The sequence below is a fragment of the Engraulis encrasicolus genome, chromosome 9, assembly GCF_034702125.1.
Source record: "Engraulis encrasicolus isolate BLACKSEA-1 chromosome 9, IST_EnEncr_1.0, whole genome shotgun sequence".
NCBI lineage: Eukaryota > Metazoa > Chordata > Actinopteri > Clupeiformes > Engraulidae > Engraulis > Engraulis encrasicolus.
Genome location: NC_085865.1, coordinates 21,813,687 through 21,835,780, shown reverse-complemented (window position 1 = coordinate 21,835,780; position 22,094 = coordinate 21,813,687). Strand labels below are relative to the sequence as shown.

General features: G+C 44.1%; 1 protein-coding gene across 1 annotated transcript in view; it reads right to left on the bottom strand.

Annotated features, from left to right (window-relative positions):
* Nucleotides 1-22,094, bottom strand: part of dnah5l (dynein, axonemal, heavy chain 5 like) — a 137,443-nt gene that overhangs the window by 38,967 nt on the left and 76,382 nt on the right. Inside the window, exons 51-62 of the mRNA XM_063206760.1 lie at nucleotides 21,653-21,859; nucleotides 20,768-20,888; nucleotides 19,820-20,028; nucleotides 18,559-18,765; nucleotides 15,597-15,839; nucleotides 13,467-13,621; nucleotides 12,016-12,484; nucleotides 10,728-10,923; nucleotides 9,496-9,776; nucleotides 8,824-9,039; nucleotides 4,794-4,961; nucleotides 1,510-1,728 (exon numbers count right to left, since the gene is read on the bottom strand). Of these exons, the coding sequence (XP_063062830.1) occupies nucleotides 1,510-1,728; nucleotides 4,794-4,961; nucleotides 8,824-9,039; nucleotides 9,496-9,776; nucleotides 10,728-10,923; nucleotides 12,016-12,484; nucleotides 13,467-13,621; nucleotides 15,597-15,839; nucleotides 18,559-18,765; nucleotides 19,820-20,028; nucleotides 20,768-20,888; nucleotides 21,653-21,859 (2,691 nt within the window). The remainder of the gene's footprint in view (nucleotides 1-1,509; nucleotides 1,729-4,793; nucleotides 4,962-8,823; nucleotides 9,040-9,495; nucleotides 9,777-10,727; nucleotides 10,924-12,015; nucleotides 12,485-13,466; nucleotides 13,622-15,596; nucleotides 15,840-18,558; nucleotides 18,766-19,819; nucleotides 20,029-20,767; nucleotides 20,889-21,652; nucleotides 21,860-22,094) is intronic.

Genomic DNA, 22,094 nt, shown 5'->3' with positions numbered 1-22,094 from the left:
GCTGCACACATGCACCCACATCAAAAGAAAAGAGAACCAGATGACCACCACCCATCTTTGCGACTGTTCCCATTATGGGCTTAATGGCATTAAAGGAGAGGCAGCGTCTGCTTACAGCCTCTAACTGCACATCTCCAGGGGGACACTGCCAGGATTAGTAGATAGCTTAGCGGATAATATTGTTTTCCAGCTAGCTACCGACCTTATACTGTAAAGGCATCGCTCCGAGCCGGTGAAACAAGAGAGATACTATAAGGGAATTATATTAGCATGCAAACATGTATTTTATACGCATCCCTGTACGCCTCGTAAAACGTTACATAAATTTCATGGACTTTACAGGGTTGGCTGTGAAATTCTATCACATCAATATTCACACTAAGCAAATTAATTACAAATCGACGAGTGAGGGTGGGGCTGGAATGGCCACTTGTGGAGTATGGCGTCTATGGGAAGGTACCGTACTACTGTAAGCTTTTGGCTGTAAGTGTAAGTGTGTGGAGAGTGGCTTAATATAATGAAATGAAATGCATCATTCGCTTAATGACTGGGGCAAGAGACACCACCTTTGGGGAAACCAAACAACTAAAGACTATACCAACATGTCATTAATTTGGCTTGTTCATGTTGGCCTATCAGTGTCCTGTGAGAGCGAGAGAGAGAGAGAGAGAGAGAGAGAGAGAGAGAGAGAGAGAGAGAGAGAGAGAGAGAGAGAGAGAGAGAGAGAGAGAGAGAGAGAGAGAGAGAACAGAGAAAGAGAGAACAGAAAAAGAGAGATAAGAGAGGAAAAGAGAGAGCGAGAGCAACTGACCATGTGTTTATGTGCGTATGTGTGTATGATAAACCCATCATTTTCTGAGCAGTGGGCCTAATCTCCCCCCAAAAAAAGGAAATACAAAAAGCAAACATGGCCGCCAGCTGCACCATTGGCCACAATCTTCTCTCCTGCCAGGCCGCCGAAGGAGCGAGACAGCAACCGACTGCTGCTGTGTATAACAAAGTCATCATGTCCTGTGCAATACCTCTAATCCCTGCAACAACAAAAACAATTTTAAAAAACCATGGCTGCTGGCTGCACTCTCCAGGCACCACATTCTCTCCTCCCAGGCCGTCGAGGAGAGAGAGAGAGAGAGAGAGAGAGAGAGAGAGAGAGAGAGAGAGAGACAGACAGACAGTGATGCAAGCAGCCACTTGCGTGTATAATGAACTCATCACTTCCTGTGGAATGGCTCTAATCCCCATAAAAAAACAAAACAAATAAATAAACACACAAAACAAACATGGCTGCCAGCTGTGCCGCCCACCACCACCACCTTCACTTCCCACAGGCCCTCAATGAGCAAAAAAGAGAGCGAGAGAGAGAGAGAGAGAGAGAGAGAGAGAGAGAGAGAGAGCATGTGAGAAAGAGAGGACAAGAGAGAGAGAGCATGTGAGAAAGAGAGGACAAGAGAGAGAGAGAGAGAGAGAGAGAGAAAGATGTCCGTCCACCCCATACCCCACCACCCCCACCTTCTCTCCACCCAGGCCGTCGATGAGTGCCATGGCGTTGGACATCTTGTGCCGGCAGGCGTCGGCGTCGTCCAGCAGCGTCTGCTTCTCGCGCATGGCCGCCTCGTACTGGGCCTGCGCAGCGTCCAGCTCGCGCTGCTTGGCGTCCAGCTGCTCCTGGGCCTGCGCAAGCTCCCCCTGGGCCACCGCCAAGCGCGCCTCCTGCAGAGTCAGGTTGGCCTGTGGTGGGGGAGGGGGAGGAGGGGAGCGGATGGGTGGATGAGTGGATGGATGGAAAGGGATGGAAGCGGATGGGTGTGGAGAGTGGAAAGGGATGGAGGGAGGTGGAGATGGAGGTGGGGATGTAGATGGAGGTGGAGCAAAAGTGGAGGGTGGAGGGTGAAAGGTGGAGGGATGGATGGGTGGATGGTGAATCAGTAGGGGTGGAGGGTGGAGGATGGGGATGATGGTGGAGGGTGGAGGGTGGAGGATGGGGATGGTGGTGGAAGGTGGAGGGTTGAGGGTGGATGGTGGGAATGAGGAAGGAGGAGAGTTGATGGTATATGGGTGAAGAAGGTGGATAGAGAAAGATTAGGAGTGGAAATAGGAGGAGATCGTTGGAAAAAGATGCATTCACACAGTACAGACATGGAGGGAGGAAGGTGGAGGGAGGAGGGTAGAGCGAGGAGAACGCAGGATAGAGGGTGGAGATGTGGAGCGGGGTGGAAATGGGAAGGAGTGGTTCCAGACAGATGCATTCACAGCAAAGACAATAGTGATGTATTATGCACCATCTCACTGACACGGAGCATGGAGCATTACACACCTGAGACACTGATTAAATAGAGTATATGCAGTCTGTCTGACTTACACTCTCTTCTGCCCTGAACACACACACAGCTCATACAAACAGACAGACAGACAGACAGACAGCAAGGCAGTGAGATACAATACTATGGTAAATATGAGCTATAAATACAATGAACCATTTTCTTAGGACCTGATAGCTGACATTACAGTGTAAGCGTTGGCTTAGTATTTTCAAAGACAAATTGAATTTAATTTCAATCATAAAAAGTAGTCAAACAGAGACCAGTATTTACCTTCACTAATCTACACTGTGTTTAAGCAAGGCAGCCCAAACACTGAAACAAAATCATATAAACGGTTCTCTCAATTATTATGAGATTTATATAAATATAGCGAGGGGAAAAACTCTTTTGTTCCAATTTCATAGAGAATGAGCCTTAGCCACACAAAGCCGACTGAGAGAAAGATGTGGTAAGACACGGTAATAGCGGGACTTAGAGTCTGAGGGCTGTGAGGCCCTGGGTTTGTAGCCCCGGGGCAAGTAAGGATTTATCCTGACAAAGACCTGACATTATTCTGGATGGATGTGCCAGGTTTCACATTACGTATAATGGACCCTTTTATAATCATGCGGGCAAATCACTGTAATGACAATACCAGGCTTAGCTCGCTCGTGAGACCTCATTTCCACTACTACGTTTTTTTTGGAGGGGGAAGTTCGCCGGCACACACCGTTTGTCATTGAAATTCACTCCACTCAGAGACAGTGTCATAATTTAAGTGATGAAGTATCATCATGTGTGGGTCTCTTCCATGTGGATGAAAAAACACACACACCTAAACCTTTTGGAGAGGATTTTCTTTTTTAAAATATAGCGTTGATGGGAGCGAGAGACCACTGGCATCAGTGGAAGTGTGTGCTAGCGAGAAAGAGAAAGACCCTTCAATAGCATGCCGGCTGCACCAACCACACAAGGAATGCTGTGGCTGGACAGCGCACTCGTATTCATGCGGTCTGATTTACAGGCCATCACGTTTACACATAATGCAAAAATCACATAATAACAAAGAGGGCCTTGCGGTCCACTCCAATCCACTCTAGAGGGGATAAATCATGACAGGGTTGGCCGTCGTAGGCTACTTGATGAAAAAAAAAACCACTCTTCCCCCGGCGCATTCATTTGCGTCCCCTGCATAAGGATGCCACTCTTTTCCCTCTCTACCACTCCCTCTCTCTCTCTTTCTGTCAGTCTCTCTCTCTCTCTCTCTCTCTCTCTCTCTCTCTCTCTCTCTCTCTCTTTCACACACACACACACATGCACACACACACGCACACACACACGCACACACACACAGCATCTTGCAGCCACTTAACCGAGGATGCTGATTGGACATGAGATGAGCATGTCACAACCAATCTGAAGAGGGTCACAGTAATGTTGCTGTGGTTTCTGCTGCTTGTCATGTGAGCAAAACGACTCTAAAATTGGCCTGCTATTGGGCCAATTTGCTTGAACACACATTATACAGATATGAACATGCTTTGACAGATACAGTACGTATATCATCATGGTAAGATGACAAAATCATATTTGATTGGTGTGTTTCATAAGATAGCGTATGATCCATCCTGGCTTTAGACAGTAAAAACACTGCCACATCACCACTTCTTCACTACTCATTATGATCATACTGATACATCTCCTGTATGATTTAAAAAAAAAAAAAAACAGTTTTGAGACAAATATTAATTCCAGAAAGTTAGACTCCATTAGACATCTCAAGATGACAAAATCAAATCTACTTGGTACAAAAATCCACCCAAATACTACTGCATACAGTCTATCTCCAACCCCAGGCCTCTGAACAGCAGCTCCTTTCACAATGATGGAATTCATTTGAAATCTTCAGATGATATAAATCCTACTTGATAGCTGTGTATCATAAATGAAGGTCTTAAATAAACTACTGCATATTACTGTATCTCCAAGCTCACCTTCAATGACAGTACCTCCTTGACGTTGATACATCTACAATAAATCTAAAAATGAATCAAGGCCTTGAATATTTAAGATCAATTTCAGGTCTCAAAGTGACAAGATCAAATCCTATGTGCCAAAACTCCACCCAACCACTACTGCATAAAATCTCCAACCTCCTCTTCAATGGCAGCATCACCTTTCATGAAGACGAAATCCATTTGGCATAATAAAAATATCAAGGTCTTCAATCAAGTAAGATACTTATGTATTTTTTATGTCTAATGTTGTATGTATTTTTATTTTTAATTTAATAGCGATAGTGAAGAGATGACAGGAAATGAATGAGAGAGAGAGAGATGGGGCAGGGCTGGGAAATGACCCAGGCCAGACTCGAACCTGGGTCGCCATGGGTATGCAAGCCCAGATGTGGAGGGCTTAGTGCTAGGCGCCACAGCGCCCCGACCATGATTTATGAAACTGCAATCAACAACTGCATATTATATCCAAGCTCACCTTTAAAGGCAGCACCTCCTTGTTGATGCCAAAGAAGTCCACCATGGCCTCTGTCCAGGAGCACAGGCCGGCCACGTTGCCACAGATCCTCTTGGCCGCCTCCAGGTTGTAGTCGTCCATGCTGAGGTACGGAGCCAGCAGCTCCACCATCTCTCCAGTGATGGTGTCCTATTTTAAGGAGGATATAATTTGTATTTTTTTAATTTATTTTTGTCAATGGGTAATGGCTCACTGAGGTCATTATATATTTTTTAATTAATTTCTAATTTAATTAGTTGTAATTTATTTTGGGGTCAATGGGAGTGGCACACTGAGGTGCTAGAATGGTGCTATAAGCTTCACCCCCTCTCCGTTGATGGTGTCCTGGTATAGGGTGGAATAATTACAAGCAGACATGCGGGTATATGTTTTGACTTATTTATACTCGTATTTTAACTAATTTTTGACTTATCTACATGCCTAATTTAACTTGTTTTAATTCTATTTTTGCCATGTGCTTGTCAATGGGAGTACCATGCTGAGGTATGGGGCTAGCAGCTCTCCCACCTCTCTAGGGATGCTTTCCGTTTTATTTAAGATGGAGGGGATAATGTTGTATGTTAACTTACTCAGCATACAGTGCTGCTTATTTTGGAACCATGTGCTTGTCAGTGAGAGTACCATGCTGAGGTATGGGGGTAGCAGCCTCATAGGTGATGGTGTCTTTTTAATAGATGGAGGACCCAGACATTTAATCAGGAGGGATATATTATATATTATATGTGTGTGTCCAATCAATCATGTTTCAAGATGAGAGACCAACTCTAGGGTTTATAGTCCCTTCTTGTCATTAACTACCCAATTACATTAACATATTACAACTACTCAATTACATATTAACTGATTAATTTTCAAGGTTCAACTTAGTGGAATAAATGTAAGCAGATATAATGCTGTATTTTTAACTGCTGATATCTTGTATGTACAGTACAAGCATGTGCTTGTCAATGGAAGAACCTCATGTATGTTCATATTTGATTTTATTGAATGTGTGTCAAAGAATCTTCTGCAGTTGCCTGGGAGTCCATGTGGGAAGTTCTGTTTTAGTAAGTAAGTATTGAAAAAAGATGAAAGTGGATAATAATCTGGAATGTCTTCTGTGATATGCAACTATTTGAACATTTTCTTTTAACTTCCTGTCGGCCTGACTTCCAGTGTAAGCTCCCATGCAGGAGGAGATTTGTTTTTCTACAAAGTAGAGGAACTGGGTAAAATATAATTTTGCTAATGTTGCTTTTATTTTATTTTCTAAAACCCTGCAAAATGATTTATAATGCATCTGTACATGGTAGAATGATCTGAGATCTTGTGAGTTTGCAGTTTTCACTTAAAAAGTAATCACTTCGGAATTGATTAAACTTTGAATATACAGTAAAGCTACTTTCCATGGAGGTCTTGGCTTTTTGAAATGGCAGAGCACCAAGTATTTGACTTTGGGCTCTGTGTGTGTATCTATATTCCTCCACAGTTCAGACAGGATTATCTAGTGACTGAATTTATATTTCAGTGTTGACAGCCTTTGTAATCCTTTGCATAGTGCAAGTCGAGGTTTGTGTGTCTTTGTGTGTGTGTGTGTGTGTGTGTGTGTGTGTGTGTGCGTGTGTGTGTGCGCGCGTTCGTGCGTGCGCACACAGATTCCTGTAAGCGTATTGGCTGTGTAATTGAGTATGCATCTGTAAGCCTGCATGTGTGCATCCAAGCATGTGTTTACCTGTGCAAAGTCTGCATATCTGCGGGGCTCAGTGGTGTGCGTCTGCGAGCGCACATGTGAATCTTTTGACAGATCCATTCAAGCATGTGCGAGTGTGTGATGCGTGTGTATAAGGGATAGTGAGAAATAGAAAGTGAGATAGCGTGGGAGACGAGAGAGAGAGAGAGAGAGAGAGAGAGAGAGAGAGAGAGAGAGAGGGGGAGAGAGAGACAGAGAGAGAGAGAGAGAGAGAAAGAAAGAGAGGGCGAGAGAGAGAGAGAGAGAGAGAGAGAGAGAGAGAGAGAGAGAGAGAGAGAGCAAGAAAGAGAGAGGCCAAGAGAGAGAGAGAGACAGAGCAGAGAGTGTGAAAGAGAGAGGGCGTGGAGAGATAAAGAGAGAGACAGAGCAAAAGAGAGAGGGAGCGAGACACTGAGAGCAGAGTAAGCGAAAGGGAGAGGGGGAGAGAGAGATAGAGAGAGAGGGAGAGAGAGAGAGAGAGAGAGAGAGAGAGAGAGAGAGCTGACAGGGAGAAAGAGCGTGCATTGCTTTGACAACCAGCGTTTCCCACTCTCCCCCTCCACAGCAGCACAACTCAGCGCAGCTCAACACAGCACAGCAGCACCCCCTTCACACTTCCACTGTCTCTCTTCTCTCTCTGCAAACTGACAAGGGCTGCATGCCCAGCGAGATTTATGAGCCAGTGTGTAGTATGACACGCGGGGCGGCCGGGGCTTTCCAGTGGACCTGCTCCTGTTAGAAGGTGCAGCGTCTTAGGCCCGCAGCCTTGAAGTGGCCCCCTTCACAACAGCTGCTGCTACACACAAGATCAGATCTGGGGTGTGTGTGTGTGTGTGTGTGTGTGTGTGTGTGTGTGTGTGTGTGTGTGTGTGTGTGTGTGTGTGTGTGTGTGTGTGTGTGTGTGTGTGTGTGTGTGTGTGTGTGTGTGTGTGTGTATGGGGGGGCTGATGTTAAGAATGGAGGCTGGGGTAGTCCCCCCTGGAGATGGGGGTGTTAGTGGGGGTTGTGAGTGGCGGGAGGTGGGTGGTGGTGGTGGTGGTGGTGAGGGTCAGTTGAATGGTGATATGAAGAGTGGTAGAGGTGGAGGTGGAGGTGGTGGAGGTGGTATGGTAGTCCCCCTGTGGGGATGAGGGTTTCGTGTGGTGGGAGTTGTGGGGGGAGAAGAGTGGTGGGTGGTGGTAAGGGGGAGCGGTCAGTTGAATATGGAAGTAGTGAGCTCATTGTCACAGCGATAAGGTCACCATCACTTGCTGGTGTCCATGTGGGGTTGGTATCCTGGCAACAGGCCAGGCGGGTGACATGTCCCCCGGGGAGAGAGGGGGGGTGTTGGGGGCAAAGCCCCCCGTGACCTACATCTGTAAGGATGACCAGAGGGTGCAAATGGCACGTGCATCAAACAGAAGGGAAAGACCAACCCTGCTGAACCCTGCCAGGAGGAACAATGACGGCTGGCTTTTGATTTACTGATGAGGAGTGCGTGCCGTGAAGAGGTCTAGTGTAGTGTGCGTTATGGAGGGAAGTACTGAAATGCAAATATGACCTTCTTGTGAGCATATTGCGTGTGAGTGTGTGTGAATATGTGTGTGTGTGTGTGTATGTGTGTGTGCGTGTGTCGTGAGTCCGTGAGTACATATTGGTGTGTGCGTACACGTGCGCACAAGCATGTCAATATGCTTGAAAGTACAGTGAATCCAGTATGTGTACCGAAACCTGTGCATGTGTATGTGCATGAGCAAGCATTTTGAGTGTGCATGCACGTGTGCACCTGTGCCCGTGACTGTCCTTGGACGTACAGTATTTGTGTGTGTAATGCATGCAAATATATATATGCGTGCAAGTATGCATCTTTAGGTATGCGTTTCCCACCTTCTTGAAGTTGAAGAGCTGGTTGAAGAATGTACATTTATATGTGAGGGTGAATGCATGTGCATATTTATATATACTTCACATTAACACGTTATTACTCATGAAGGTCAATGCGTTTATGTGCTATATGTGTCTCTGGGCGTTTCCCACCTCGTTGAAGTTGAGGAGCATGCAGAGGAAGCTTGATGATTTTGTATGTGAATGCGAACATTGCGTTTATTATTTATTATTTTACTTTTCTTTTTCAGGACATTGCACATTACTGAATATATACAGTAGTACATAAATACTGTACATCTAAATGTGTCAGATTATAGCACAGAGCCTACTTTCCATCTGGTGCATACGTATGTGTGTACATCTGCATACAAAATCCAGGTAATAGTACGTTTGTGTCTCTAGATAGGTGTTTCTCACCTTGTTGAAGTTGAGGAGCATGCCGAGGAACCCTGAGTTGTTCATGAGCTTGAGGGCTTCTGTCCAGGACGGCCGCAGGCAAGGCCTCTCGGGGTCCATGGTGACCGCGTCCACTCGCCGCTGGAACAGGATCAGCACCGCGTCCATGATGCGCATGATCAGGTGCGGAGGCTTGCCCAGCTTACGCACCGTCGCAATGTCTGCCGGCTTGATTGTCTAGACCAGATCGGAAAATCAAAATGAGTTACAGTATGAGTAGTAATAAAAGGACTAGTTCCTGGACTCATTTTCTGAATTTTCAATGTTCACCAAAAAGGCATCTGGAACAAACCTCAAATGGCAAACACACTGTATCATTGTGCAATGCTTTGCTTCGATTTCATCTACTGCAATCTGAACATATTAGCTATCTATTTGGTAAGGTATAACAGAGCTATTTTTTTTAGATTCGTAAATAATAATGACATGTTTTTGTCAATGATGTGCATGAAATGGAACTTCCACAGCCATACATAGAGTGACCTACTGATACACACACATGGTTACGGCGTAATGTCACCACATGTTCCAGTATGGTCTATTACCCATACATATAATACGGAACAACATGGAGTTGAAATACAATTAGAAACTAATGCTCCAGGAGGCCCCTAACGTGGAGGTCAGTCATACCTGCAGGGCAGCCTCTGCGGCGGCCAGCGCAGGCTTGGCAGCCTCCAGCTTGGACTCGGCCACCTTCTTGTCGCCCTCGATCTCGTCCACGATGGCCTGGGCCTTGTCTTTGACCTTCTGCACCTGGGCTTTGACCTTCTCGGCCGCCTGGGCCTTCACGGTGACCTCCTGCAGCACCCCGTCAGCCTTCTGAGAGGCCACAGCCAGCTCCTGCTCCTTCACCGCCAGCTCCTTCGACAGCCCATTGACAGACTGCTCAGCTTCCATCAGCTTGTCCAAGCCTGAGGCCACACACACACGCACGCACGCATGCACGCACACACACACACACACACACACACACACACACACACACACACACACACACACACACACACACGTGTGAAGGAATGGGAAGGGCACAGTATACACACACCTGCATACAGATAGATGTTGAGTTGTGGGGAGGAAAACAACAGGATGACAGATGGAGGCTGGAGAAGGAATATGAGAAAGACAGCCAGATGGACTAATGCCTCTTTTCCACTGGTATTTTTCTGGTAGACCTATAGCTCGACACAGCGCAACTTGGCCGCCACTTTTTGCTTTTAGATTAGGCACGACACAGCTTAATTGTGAAGCAAAACGTTGAGCTGTAGGCCTACCAGCAAAACGCCAGTGGAAAAGAGGCATGAGAGACAGACGGACAAGATGGGCAATGTGTTGTTCTGTCCGCTGGACACCAAGTCAGAATGTAAGGATCTCTAGCATGTTGAAAATTAAAATTGTTCTTAAAGGTGCATTGAGTAGGATGGTCGCCAGAGTAGGTATTGCAACCATGCTGCTCATTGAAACTGTGCTGTCTACTGCCAAATTGTATTTTTCTTCATGAATATTTACCTAATACTTTACCTAATAATACCTAGTACATATTAACTACCTAATATTTACTAGTATGAACAAAGTACAGTAAGCTTTGCAGCTGAATATGTCTATTTCTGGAGAAGATCCCCCAATGGAAAATATCCCCCTTTTCATGAATGAAAAGTACAGTTTTCCCAGTCATAATGAATACTTAGAATTTGTTTGATAGTTGTGGTAAGTATTCATGAAAAAGGTAACAATTGTGAATGGGCATCATGTATAATCTATTTTTCAGGTTATACAGGTGTATGGTATACTGTATGCACATATACTGATAATAAAAGGAATTCTTTCTTGACCTGATTATTAAGATCAGCAAGCAAACGCACCTGTATTCATGCGTTCAGCCAGCATTCCCACGTGTGCAATCTTCTCAGAGTAAATGGCTTGGTATCCTTTAATGAAGGAGAGGTAGGATTTGGGCGTGACGTATGTCTGCCGTCGGAAGCGTTGGAAGTACTCGGTACACATCTCCGCCACCAGATCCTGGAAGGTGCCCATGGTGCCCACCACACTCTGCTTCACCTGTTATGAGGAACATTTGGAACCCATTTGTGGAAAAAGTGGTACCCAAAGTTTGTGAAAAAATGTTTTCGGCCCCATTTAAACCATCCTGGTGATGCAAAACATAATCATTGTTGCGTCCGCTACACATTGGTGTGCGCATTCCACATTGGTGTGCCCAAGTGATTTTTAGCCTACTTCTGGAACTTACACCCAAACAGATTTGTCAGTTCTTTGTTTTGCAATATTCTAGCAATGTCTGATACACTAATGTGAAATAAACCAGGGCTTTGAACCGGTTCAAGGAACGAAAACGAAAACCAGGAACTTTTTGTATTTTACAGGGAACAGAAACGAAACCGGAAACGTTTTTTATGTTCTGGAACGGGAACACTTATTTAAAAATAATGGTAACCGGTTAATACCGGTTAATACCATTCCTCAAAAAAGAATATATATATATTATTTTCCTGCACATGTTACCATCACGGCTGAGGTTCACGTCCTGTGTGACATCAGACATTCTCTGACTGAATGGAGAGAGAGCTGTGGATTACAAAGTCTCCACTCCACATCTTAAATAAGAGAAACCACTGTCATACAAAAGGGCAGAGTTTCCATTGCATCATTGTAAGATATTGCAGAGAAGCACATGTAAAGCGCACCGAGAATGTTCAACGTTATTGGGCATCCATGGCCGCTTCAAATATGCACAAACTCACAATGTCCATCATAGCGCTCCCCGTCGTCCCTGAATGACAAAATTCTGGAGGATATTTTTTTCATCCACTTGAATAAACAGTTTGGAAGTAGGCCGACTCATTTGCACTTCCGTCTTTCTTGGTTAATTAACGTCAGTTAGGCCTATGGGGAGTAATCAGCTGACAGGAACGAAATTAACCGTTCCGGGAACAATATTTTTTTGTTCTAACCGGTTCGGGAACGTAAATTTATTGGTGGAACTCATAACCGGAAACGTTATAATTCCGTTTCTGTTCGGAATGGAACGTTTGGGAAAAAATAATAGTTCAAAGCCCTGATTGAAACCCATCCATTCATTCATTCATTCATTCATTCATATTCACTCATCCATTCCTCCATCCCCTCGCTCACCTCCTCCGTGCAGCGGAAGGCGTATCCGGCCAAGAAGTGCTGTGCGACGGCCACCAGAGCGTCGCGGGGCCACCTCTGGAACCAGTCCACCGTGCAGCCCGAGATGAGCCCCGGGAACCTGAGCGCCCGCGAGCGCAGCTTCTCCCCAACGGGCGAGAAGCACAGCGCCACGTGCAGGTTGCTGCGCACGCGCGACAGGAAATAGTCGTAGAGGTTCTCGGCGGTGGGCGGGCGGCGCGGGTGCTCGCGCTTCATGGCGGGGATGAGGTCCTGCGTGATCTCGTCCATCTCGTCGCGGGCGAACAGGTTGGAGACCTCGCCCGACGCCAGCACGTTGTTCATGTACTCCAGGAAGGCCTCGTCCTTGATGTCGTTGTCGGTGAAGATGAAGGTCACGCCCTTGCCCTGCTGCCCGGCGATGCGGTACAGCGCCTTCAGGTCGTCCATCAGGTTGCTGATGTTGTAGGTGCTGGAGGGAGAGTTTTTTTGGTTGGAATATGAATGTGACAATATTGGCAAGTGTGATAAAGCATTTAAGGACGTAAAGGCAACTGAATGTGCTTTATATAAATAATTGTAGAGAAGAGAACAGATACTAAATCCAACACTGGAAATGCAGAGACAAGACGTCTTACTGTACATAGAGGTAAAGTATAGAAATAAAGTGGTTACAGACATAAAAGACACAGATATATAAATATACGGAAATGGCATCGCTTTATAAAACACACCATATTTGCACATTATATTTGCAACGTTACAAGTAAGCTACAAGCAAAGGAACATTTTTGGCTCTAGGAAGTGACTAAAGATGACATTTCAAGGGCTGTGCTGTGATGCTGCTGCGTCAGATTATCCCACAGAGTCTCTCAGAACTGTAGGTGATATTTGTGCTACTGACCCAGAACTTTCCATTTCACAGAGGTTACTGGTGTAGGAGAAAAATGTGTTATTGCTGTGAAAGCAAGCATGTACAGTACCGTATCCAGGGCTGTTTCTTTTTTTCTTCTTTTTTTAAAGATTTTGTTTTGGTCCTTTTCGACCACATTGAAGACAGGACAGTATGAGAGGTGGACTGGAAGCGAATAGGGAGAGAGACGGAGGGCTCGGCAAATGACCCGGGCCGGGAATTGAACCCGGGTCAGCCGCATGGCAGAGGAGTGCCCTACCGGTTGGCAACGGCAGGGCCTACTCAGGGCTGTTTCAAGGTATTTGGGGGCCCAAGGCAAATAGAGACGTGGGGCACCTTTTTTCTCTTGACACGTTTGGGGGGCAACATAATTGTACTCTTCGCTTCTTGAATGTAAGGAGGTTTTGCAAACCTCACAAAATTGTCATCCCTGTCATTTGAATAGACATACATAACCAGTCATTATTGGGGGGGTTTTCAACCTGGGGGCCCTTGGCAGTTGCCTTGTTTGCCTGCCTGGTTGCGGCAGGCCCGAGCGTACCGTGTGAGAGTGATCTGGAAGCTCTGGTATCCGGCGATGAAGGAGGCCAGCCGGGTGAGGCTCTGCTTCCCTGAGCCCCCCACCCCCACCAGGAGAGCGTTGCCTTGGGGCGTGCGGATCACCCGCGAGATCTTCACCAAGTGGATCATGGCATCCTGGTAAAGAGAAAAAAAAACATCATTTGTTTGATGTTTGTTTTTTTTTTCCATATTTTCTTTTTTACTTTCTTTCTCCCTTCTTTTTTAAAAATAATGATGAGGGAGCGCACAAAGACTTAGTCCCAGAGATGAGACTGTTTTTTGTACTCTTTTGAAAGTCGCTTTGGTTATAAAGTGTCTGCCAAATGCAATGTAATGTAATGTAATGTTTTATTTTTGTGGCCGCGCCCAAAAGGTTTATTGGTCGTTACCGGTGCAAAAAAGTGTGAGGAATTCAAAAATATAACTCTTACAAACCCAGAGTTCGGCACAAATGCACAATATGCACAATTTATACAATTTTGCGGTGCTGATTTCAAATTTGTGCCTTTTTTTACAGAATCCAGAATGTGGCTGTTAGCGGTCGCTTCAGGGCTGAAGGGTCCATATATGTTTGATGTACAGTAATACAGCGAATGAATGACAACAGATAGGTTAAACAAATTCAGACATTGTTGTACGAAAAGCACCAACTTATCATGTCGGAGTTGCGTTCATGGAAATGCAGTAAAAATTGCAATGTAAAAAATGGTGACGTAGTGGTGGCTATTCCAGTGGCCACGTAAAATGGCAAATTAGAGGGTCTAAAGACTGTTTAAGAGCAAAATAAGTCACAAATTTGAAATTAGCACCACAAAATTATACATAGGGCCTGACTTTAGTGGCATTTCCTTTTACGTGATGAAGGCACACGTTACTCGAAGCCAGTCTCTCAAAGAGCGCAACACAGAGAGTAGGCAGTACCTGACTTCAGATGAATATTTAGAATTTTTGCACACCTCTGGGTTTGTAAGATTTGCATTTTTGCATTCCTCACACTTTTTTGTACCAGAAACGACCAATAAACTGCGACCACATAAATAAAACTGTCTCATCTCTGAGACATACTCTCTCCCATACCTGGAGCACCATCCTAAGGGCACAACTCTAACAGCAGGAGGTGTGACCAACGTCACACCTCCACAACATCAGCTGATTTTACAGCATGTCACGCATCAACATCCATGTGACCCTCAGATGAAGACAGAAGTTACAGCGTCGACACATGTCAGGTAAAGGATACAACTTTTACATGTCTGACACAAAAGAAAAACTCAAGACTTGGTTTAGTCACTGTACTTCATCAGATCTTCAAAAAGAGCAGTATGACAGCTTTTCTCAGTCTCAATAGTTGCATAGTTACAATACTGTGCATACATACATACATACTGTACATGCATACATATGTACATACATACATACATGTACAGTACTGTATGTATGTAGAGTAGAAGAGTAGAGTACTTTTATTCATCCCGAGGGATGACAGCCTACACAGATACATAGATACGGGACATAGACAAAGACGTAATACACATTATTGCACCTTGTAAACATATAGCATCAGACAGACAGACAGACAGACAGACACACACACACACACACACACACACACACACACAGACACACACACACACAGTTTACTTCTTTATTTGTGCCCACAATTCAAAATTGAGTTTCCATAGACACAAATTTACCAAAGATGCAAAGATACTCAGACACACACACACACACACACACACACACACACACACACACACACACACACACACACACACACACACACACACACACACACACACACACACACACACACACACACACACACACACACACACACAGTTTACTTCTTTATTTGTGCCCACAATTCAAAATTGAGTTTCCATAGACACAAATTTACCAAAGATGCAAAGATACACACACACACACACACACACACACACACACACACACACACACACACACACACACACACACACACACACACACACACACCTATTATGTATAAATAAATACATGCAGTCTAACTGAAACCAATAAATAACTAACAAAATACCAACAAGAGAGAAATCCCATAAACACTTCAGTCCCACTGACAGCCCTCTTGTCTGACCTTGAAGAAGACCAGGTCCATGGCGCTGCCCCTGACGGCCTCGTTGTACTGCTGCAGGAAGTAGCCCAGTCTGTCGGAGAGCGCCTGGAAGGAGGGGATTGGCTCGTACTCCTTGGGGGTCTCGGGCTCAGCGTCCTCAGGCTCGTCTCCTGTGGTCTCAGGGGCGTCACGTAGGAAGTCCACAAAGTAGGCCTCCGTCTGAGCATGCTCCATTAGCTGCGAGCCGTGGTCCTCTGTGACAATCTGGGGTTTAAAGGCATTTTAAGTTGTTTTGCTTTAAAGAATATATTTTTATTTGGGCTTTTGCCTTTATAATGACAGAGGTAGTGAAGAGTATCAGGGTTCCCACACATTTTTTATGAACAAATTCAAGCACTTTTCAAGCACCTTCAAGCACCAAATTTTCAGTTTTCCAGCACCTTTAATAGCTTGTGGGAAGGGGGTGTGGGGGTCCTCCCCCAGAAAAAAATGTGTTTTTAAGATGCAATTTCCTGCATTCTAATCAATTTTAGGGTGTCGAATGGCAAATCCCATCTGACATCTCACTCCCTCAGATTTTTTTATGTACCTGAACAATTTATTTCTATTATTTGGCTTACTGAGTTTGACTTGACACAAATTTCAAGCATTTTCAAGCACTTCACCAAAAAATTCAAGCATTTTCACAACCTTGAAAACACTTAATTGAAATTCAAGCATTTTCAAGGAATTCAAGCACCAGTGGGAACCCTGAGTATGAGCGGGAGGTGGCCAAAGTAAAGTTAGACAGTTTGGAAGCAGAAATATCTCTCAAAGACAACTAGAAAGAGATCATCTAGGGTTAAAGAACATGTTACAGTGACAATTTACTCATTCTTATAACGTATACTCTTAAGTTTTCTGCAGACACTTGAGTACAACTGTGGTTAACAGAGGATAGCTGCAGTAATATGGAATAAAAAAAAGTGATTCAAAAAGATACAAAAAAATATCCCATATCACTTTTTAGCGGCAACATCAATCAACAATCTGTGAATTATCTTTAATAACATTTTGTAATTCAAGAATGTCATTAAATAGCAATAACCACACAGCTCTCAATTTACTGCCACTGTATGTTGTGGATGTAGGAAAAAGTACAGGCTCAAATGGAAAAGAAATACCTGCTGAGCTTTGGCCTCAGCCCCATACCAGCTCAGCAGAGAACACACATCGTTTCCAATATGCTGCCCAAACAGCCTGGAAATCCACAGTGACACAAAGCACTGCCTTGCCTCCAGCTTTCTCCTCAACACAGTTAGATCATCAATCTACACCAGCTACCTATCCATCAACCTTTTCCATAAGCTCCCCAATGTCAATTACCACCTCAGATGGAGCTGTCGTTCACCTCACTCACAATCCCATCGGTCTATCCATCTACTCTACTGTATCTGTCTGTCTATCTACTGTATCTGTCTATCTATCTACTGTATGTGTCTGCCTGTCTATCTACTGTATCTGTCTGTCTGTCTGTCTCTCTGTCTGTCTGTCTGTCTGTCTATCTATCTACTGTATCTGTCTGTCTGTCTGTCTGTCTGTCTGTCTGTCTGTCTGTCTGTCTGTCTATCTACTGTATCTGTCTATCTATCTACTGTATGTGTCTGCCTGTCTGTCTGTCTGTCTGTCTGTCTCGGTCTGTCTGTCTATCTATCTACTGTATGTGTCTGCCTGTCTGTCTGTCTGTCTGTCTGTCTGTCTGTCTGTCTGTCTGTCTGTCTGTCTGTCTATCTACTGTATCTGTCTGTCTGTCTGTCTCTCTGTCTGTCTGTCTGTCTATCTATCTATCTACAAGTGTCTGTCTTTCTATCTATCTATCTACAAGTGTCTATCTATCTATCTATCTATCTATCTATCTATCTATCTATCTATCTATCTATCTATCTATCTATCTATCTATCTATCTATCTATCTATCTATCTATCTATCTAATTACAGCATCAAAACTAATATGGTCCCTCTGCCTGTGCTCTCAACTAAAGTGATTTCATAAACTGGATCACATACAGTATGTACTGAACTGTAGGATCAGCTGCATGAGATAACTGGCTGTAACAAATATTGCATGTGGCAGGAGGACTTCTACTCTCTGAACTCAGGATTTCTGCCTCTGGCTGTTACTCATCTGTGGCACAATCCTGTCAAACATCCTTCCATCCATCCATCCATCCATCCATCCATCCATCCATCCATCCATCCATCCATAATATTCAACACCAGCTGATCTATCTATCAATCTATCTATCTATCTATCTATCTATCTATCTATCTATCTATCAATCTATCTATCTATCTATCTATCTATCTATTAGTGGTGTGGATTGGCACTGCCCTCACGATCCGATTCGATCATGATTCGGGAGGTAGCGATTCGATTCAATTCAATTCTACAATGCATTGCAATGCATTACATTTCTGAAAGCAAAGCAAATGTTTAATCAGTCATGATGAGGCAATACAAGTAGTCAGATACTGAGCAACAATTTATTGGCTGTTTTCTGTATCAGTCTGTATCAGTCTGTATCAGTCTTGCAATGTTTTGAAGTGCTTTTATTTAATTTAACATTCATTTGCTCCCGAAATATCCATGGAAGTAATTGAATTGAGTAATTGAAACTTGCCGGATCAATTCTGGAACTTGCCGGATCGTTTTCTGTATCGTCCATGCTCCGCATTGAATTGCATCGCTGAATCGATCATTGTTGACACCACTATCTATCTATCTATCTATCTATCTATCTATCTATCTATCTATCTATCTATCTATCTATCTATCTATCTATCTATCTATCTATCTATCTATCTATCTATCTATCTATCTATCTATCTATCTATCTATCCACCTATCTATCTATCTATCTATCTATCTATCTATCTATCTATCTATCTATCTATCCATCTTATCTGAATGTTGGTCACAATCCCAGGTACTGCTGCCACTCACCCGGGCCACTATGCTGTCGAACACCTCGGTGTCTTTGAGGTTGATGAATCGATCTGCGATGACGCGGCAGCATTCGTGCCGGAGGAGGGGTATGAGCGTGGCCGGGCCCTGGCACACCTCCGCCCCCACCGTCAGGACGCCCTGCCAGATACGACTCAGGTCCCGTAGGTTGAAGATGTAGTGGAACTTAGCAGGCGACGGCAACATCTGATGGTAGAGGAGAGATTTGTTATGTAAACACCACAAGACTCGACACTGGATTCAAAATGGCTGGCGATAGATAGTACAGAGAGAGAGAGTAACGTATCATGTATGAATCCTGGGTGAAATGAAGGTGTACTGTAGCATACACACATAAAAACAGAACACACAAAACATTACACAGATAATTTCACATATATATTAACCATATAGCACACACATAAATACATTTAGTCAAAGGCAGATCAAAGGCACATACAGAGAGAGAGAGAGAGAGAGAGAGAGAGAGAGAGAGAGAGAGAGAGAGAGAGAGAGAGAGAGAGAGAGAGAGAGAGAGAGAGAGATGTAGTGGAGTTTAGGTGATGGCAGCATCTGGTAGTCAAAGAGAGACTTGTTACGCTACTTGTTACTTGTTATGTAAAACATCTCAAGACTCAACACGACTCAAGATGGCAGCATCTGAAAGATTAAGAAGGCCATGTTAGTTATATAAAAAACTCAAGACTTCAGAAAAGACTTCAGACGTCTGCTTCAGTTCTGTTGAAAGAACAGGCCATGCTCAGTAAAGATGCTTACAGAATATGTCTCGCTTTTCATCAAATATTCAGGAGATGCAGTGACTACCATCAAAGTGATTTTCTTTAGGTGAAAAAAACACCACATAACTTGGCCACTGCTTATTTCTTTTACACCTGTCCAAATTAAGTGACTGTCAAAGTACTGAAATAAACAAGTGAAATAAACCCAAATACTATATAAAAGCTGCAGAGGAAAGGACTGTTGTCCAACTCTTTCATTTCATATACAGTAACAAGAGCAGCCATGAGTCATGACTCGTTTTACTATTGAATATAATTCATTTGTGGGCAGCTACCATATGTCCTAGTGCTTAGGGAGTCGTACTTGCACACCTACAGTATGTGTAACACCACCCTGTAAGCAACAGCCTGTAATAACTCTTTGGGTCACTTTGGGTATAAGTGTCAGAATAAATGCAATGTAATGTTAATGACATGATCAGAAGACATTGAACCCAAACCAACAGAGAAAGAGTTCTCACCTTGACTTTGACGGCCTGCCATATTCTCCTGGAGGTGGGGACGAGGGCGCTGGCCAGGGCACACACCTCGTCAGGGAAGCCCCTCTCTGGGCAGAAGTAGCCCTGCGCCAGGGTGTGGAAGATCTTATCAATGGAGGAGTTGGAGGGCAGCGTGCAGTTGAAGATGCAGAACTGCCTCTTTAGGCGTTGAGGGATGTCATTGCGGCCACCTGTGTATTTATTGATTTAAGTATTAATGTTGGTGTTCCTAAGATACATAGTTTCGTTCAGCACATTTACATAAGCCCCATTTATAGTGAGGGCCAATCCTGTTTCTTGAACTTAAGCCAAGCCCATAGAAGTGTTTGTAATGGCCTGAGGTAGGTAACCTGGCTGTCGCTAGATGAATGGGTTCTGCCTTGCTCCAGGAACATTCATCTGGAACTATGCCATATGTGTAGGTTTGCGAAGGTGTGGTTTTATTTGAAAAAATCCTTGCACGTGATTGGGGAAGCCACATGTCTGACATTTTAATGAGGTACTACTTTAAATACTGATGCCTGAAGAAGCTCTATGATCGAAACGTTGCTCCTAATAAATTAAGTCTTTTGCAAGCAGTGTGCAGATCCTTTCCCGCTACTACTTTAAATACTCACAGATTCTAAAATATAGCTGAAATTACAGAATCATTGACGACAAGTCCATGCCAGCGGCCATTGTTGTCTGAAAACTACTGTCGCGTTTCACAAATTTTTCCCTTTTCCATTTAAACTTTGATGATGTCACATATCTGAAATTCACGTCATCCTTCTTGATTGGCTCGGCTGCATGGTGGTTATGGAGGATGGTGAATCTGAAGATCCTCCAAACCCTGGTGCAAGCTCATGAAGCTGAGCAGAAATACACACGGTGGTGGCGAGGGCCTGGTGAGGAGGTAGGCCATGTACTTGTATGCACTCTCCTCCTCACCTCCTGGGTGGATCATGGCGGCCACCAGTTGAACATCTACTACAGTGGTGAACTCCCCAGGCCTCTCCAGACTGTAGAAGCCACCCTGCTCCATCAGCTGACGCACAATCTCATTGGTGATCTGACAAACAGACAGACATACAGACATACAGACAGACAGACAGACAGACAGACATACAGACAGACAGACAGATAGAGAGACAGGCCCTCCAGGGGGGCAGGTAACAAGACAATTACAGAACAGTGACTTGGAGTCATAGCAGCATAGAAATAAAAAATATTTCAGCTTTCACGTTAGTCATCTCATGGACAAAAATGGGGAAGGATTCAATGTCCCATGCTGGCTAAGTTATCTAGGGCAGCCCCTTAGGAAGAGAAATAAATATCAGTGGAGTCGACTTTGGAGTCGCAACTCTCACTTTTAAGGGTCCGTTCTGTTCTGGGCTAATGGAAGCACATTCAAGTTCCATATGTATCGGATAATAAATTGCACAGTGTTGGGAGAGACATCTTTGACAGGATATTACAAATTGCTCTGGAAATGGTCCGTGTCTACTGTGAATGCCTTAATGTTCATACAAAGTCATAGCAAGTTTCAAGGACAGGCCTTTTTAGCATGCAAAACTTTCAGATAGATGTCAAATGGGCATTTCATAATTATCATTTAGTAAATTTCATAACGATGATGAAATTCATGCAGTGAGAGAAAGAAAGATTCTTTTTGAATGTTAACAGTAAATTGAAGGCCAACAGTACTCTGGCAATTCTCTGTACTGTAAATATCAGGAGTTTGAGATACTGAGCATGAGCTGGTGTTTCTAGCAGAACACAAGGTCACATCACTGTTCCTATATCTATGGGTTCACTCTTCTACCCCTCACTCACCTGGTCTCCCCATTCATTGATAATAGGCATGTTGATGTCATCCACAAAGACGGTCATTCTCTTCCCAGCAGGCGGTCCGTAGGTGGAGCCCATGCGCTTGTCTATGTAACTTTCTATGGTCTGCTGAAACATGCCTGGCAACGTAGCTGATGAGAAGTTCAGACTTTTGCTCAGCTGGGTTTCTGGGTCGTACTTACTGGTGTAGCCCTGCAGAATATCATAGCCATGCATAAAATATGCGAAACTACACTCTGCATTACAACTTTATGCTATATAATTATACACTTTATTAACGCAATATTGCAGTAACATGGACAAAATGCAGAGGTATAAATGTCTGTGAAGATTCTCATCCATCCAAGTCATCTTAGTAGTATGCATTAGAGTTCCAAAATGCTCAAAAATATCCAAAAGTGTTGAGTTTAGTTTTATACAACTGAAA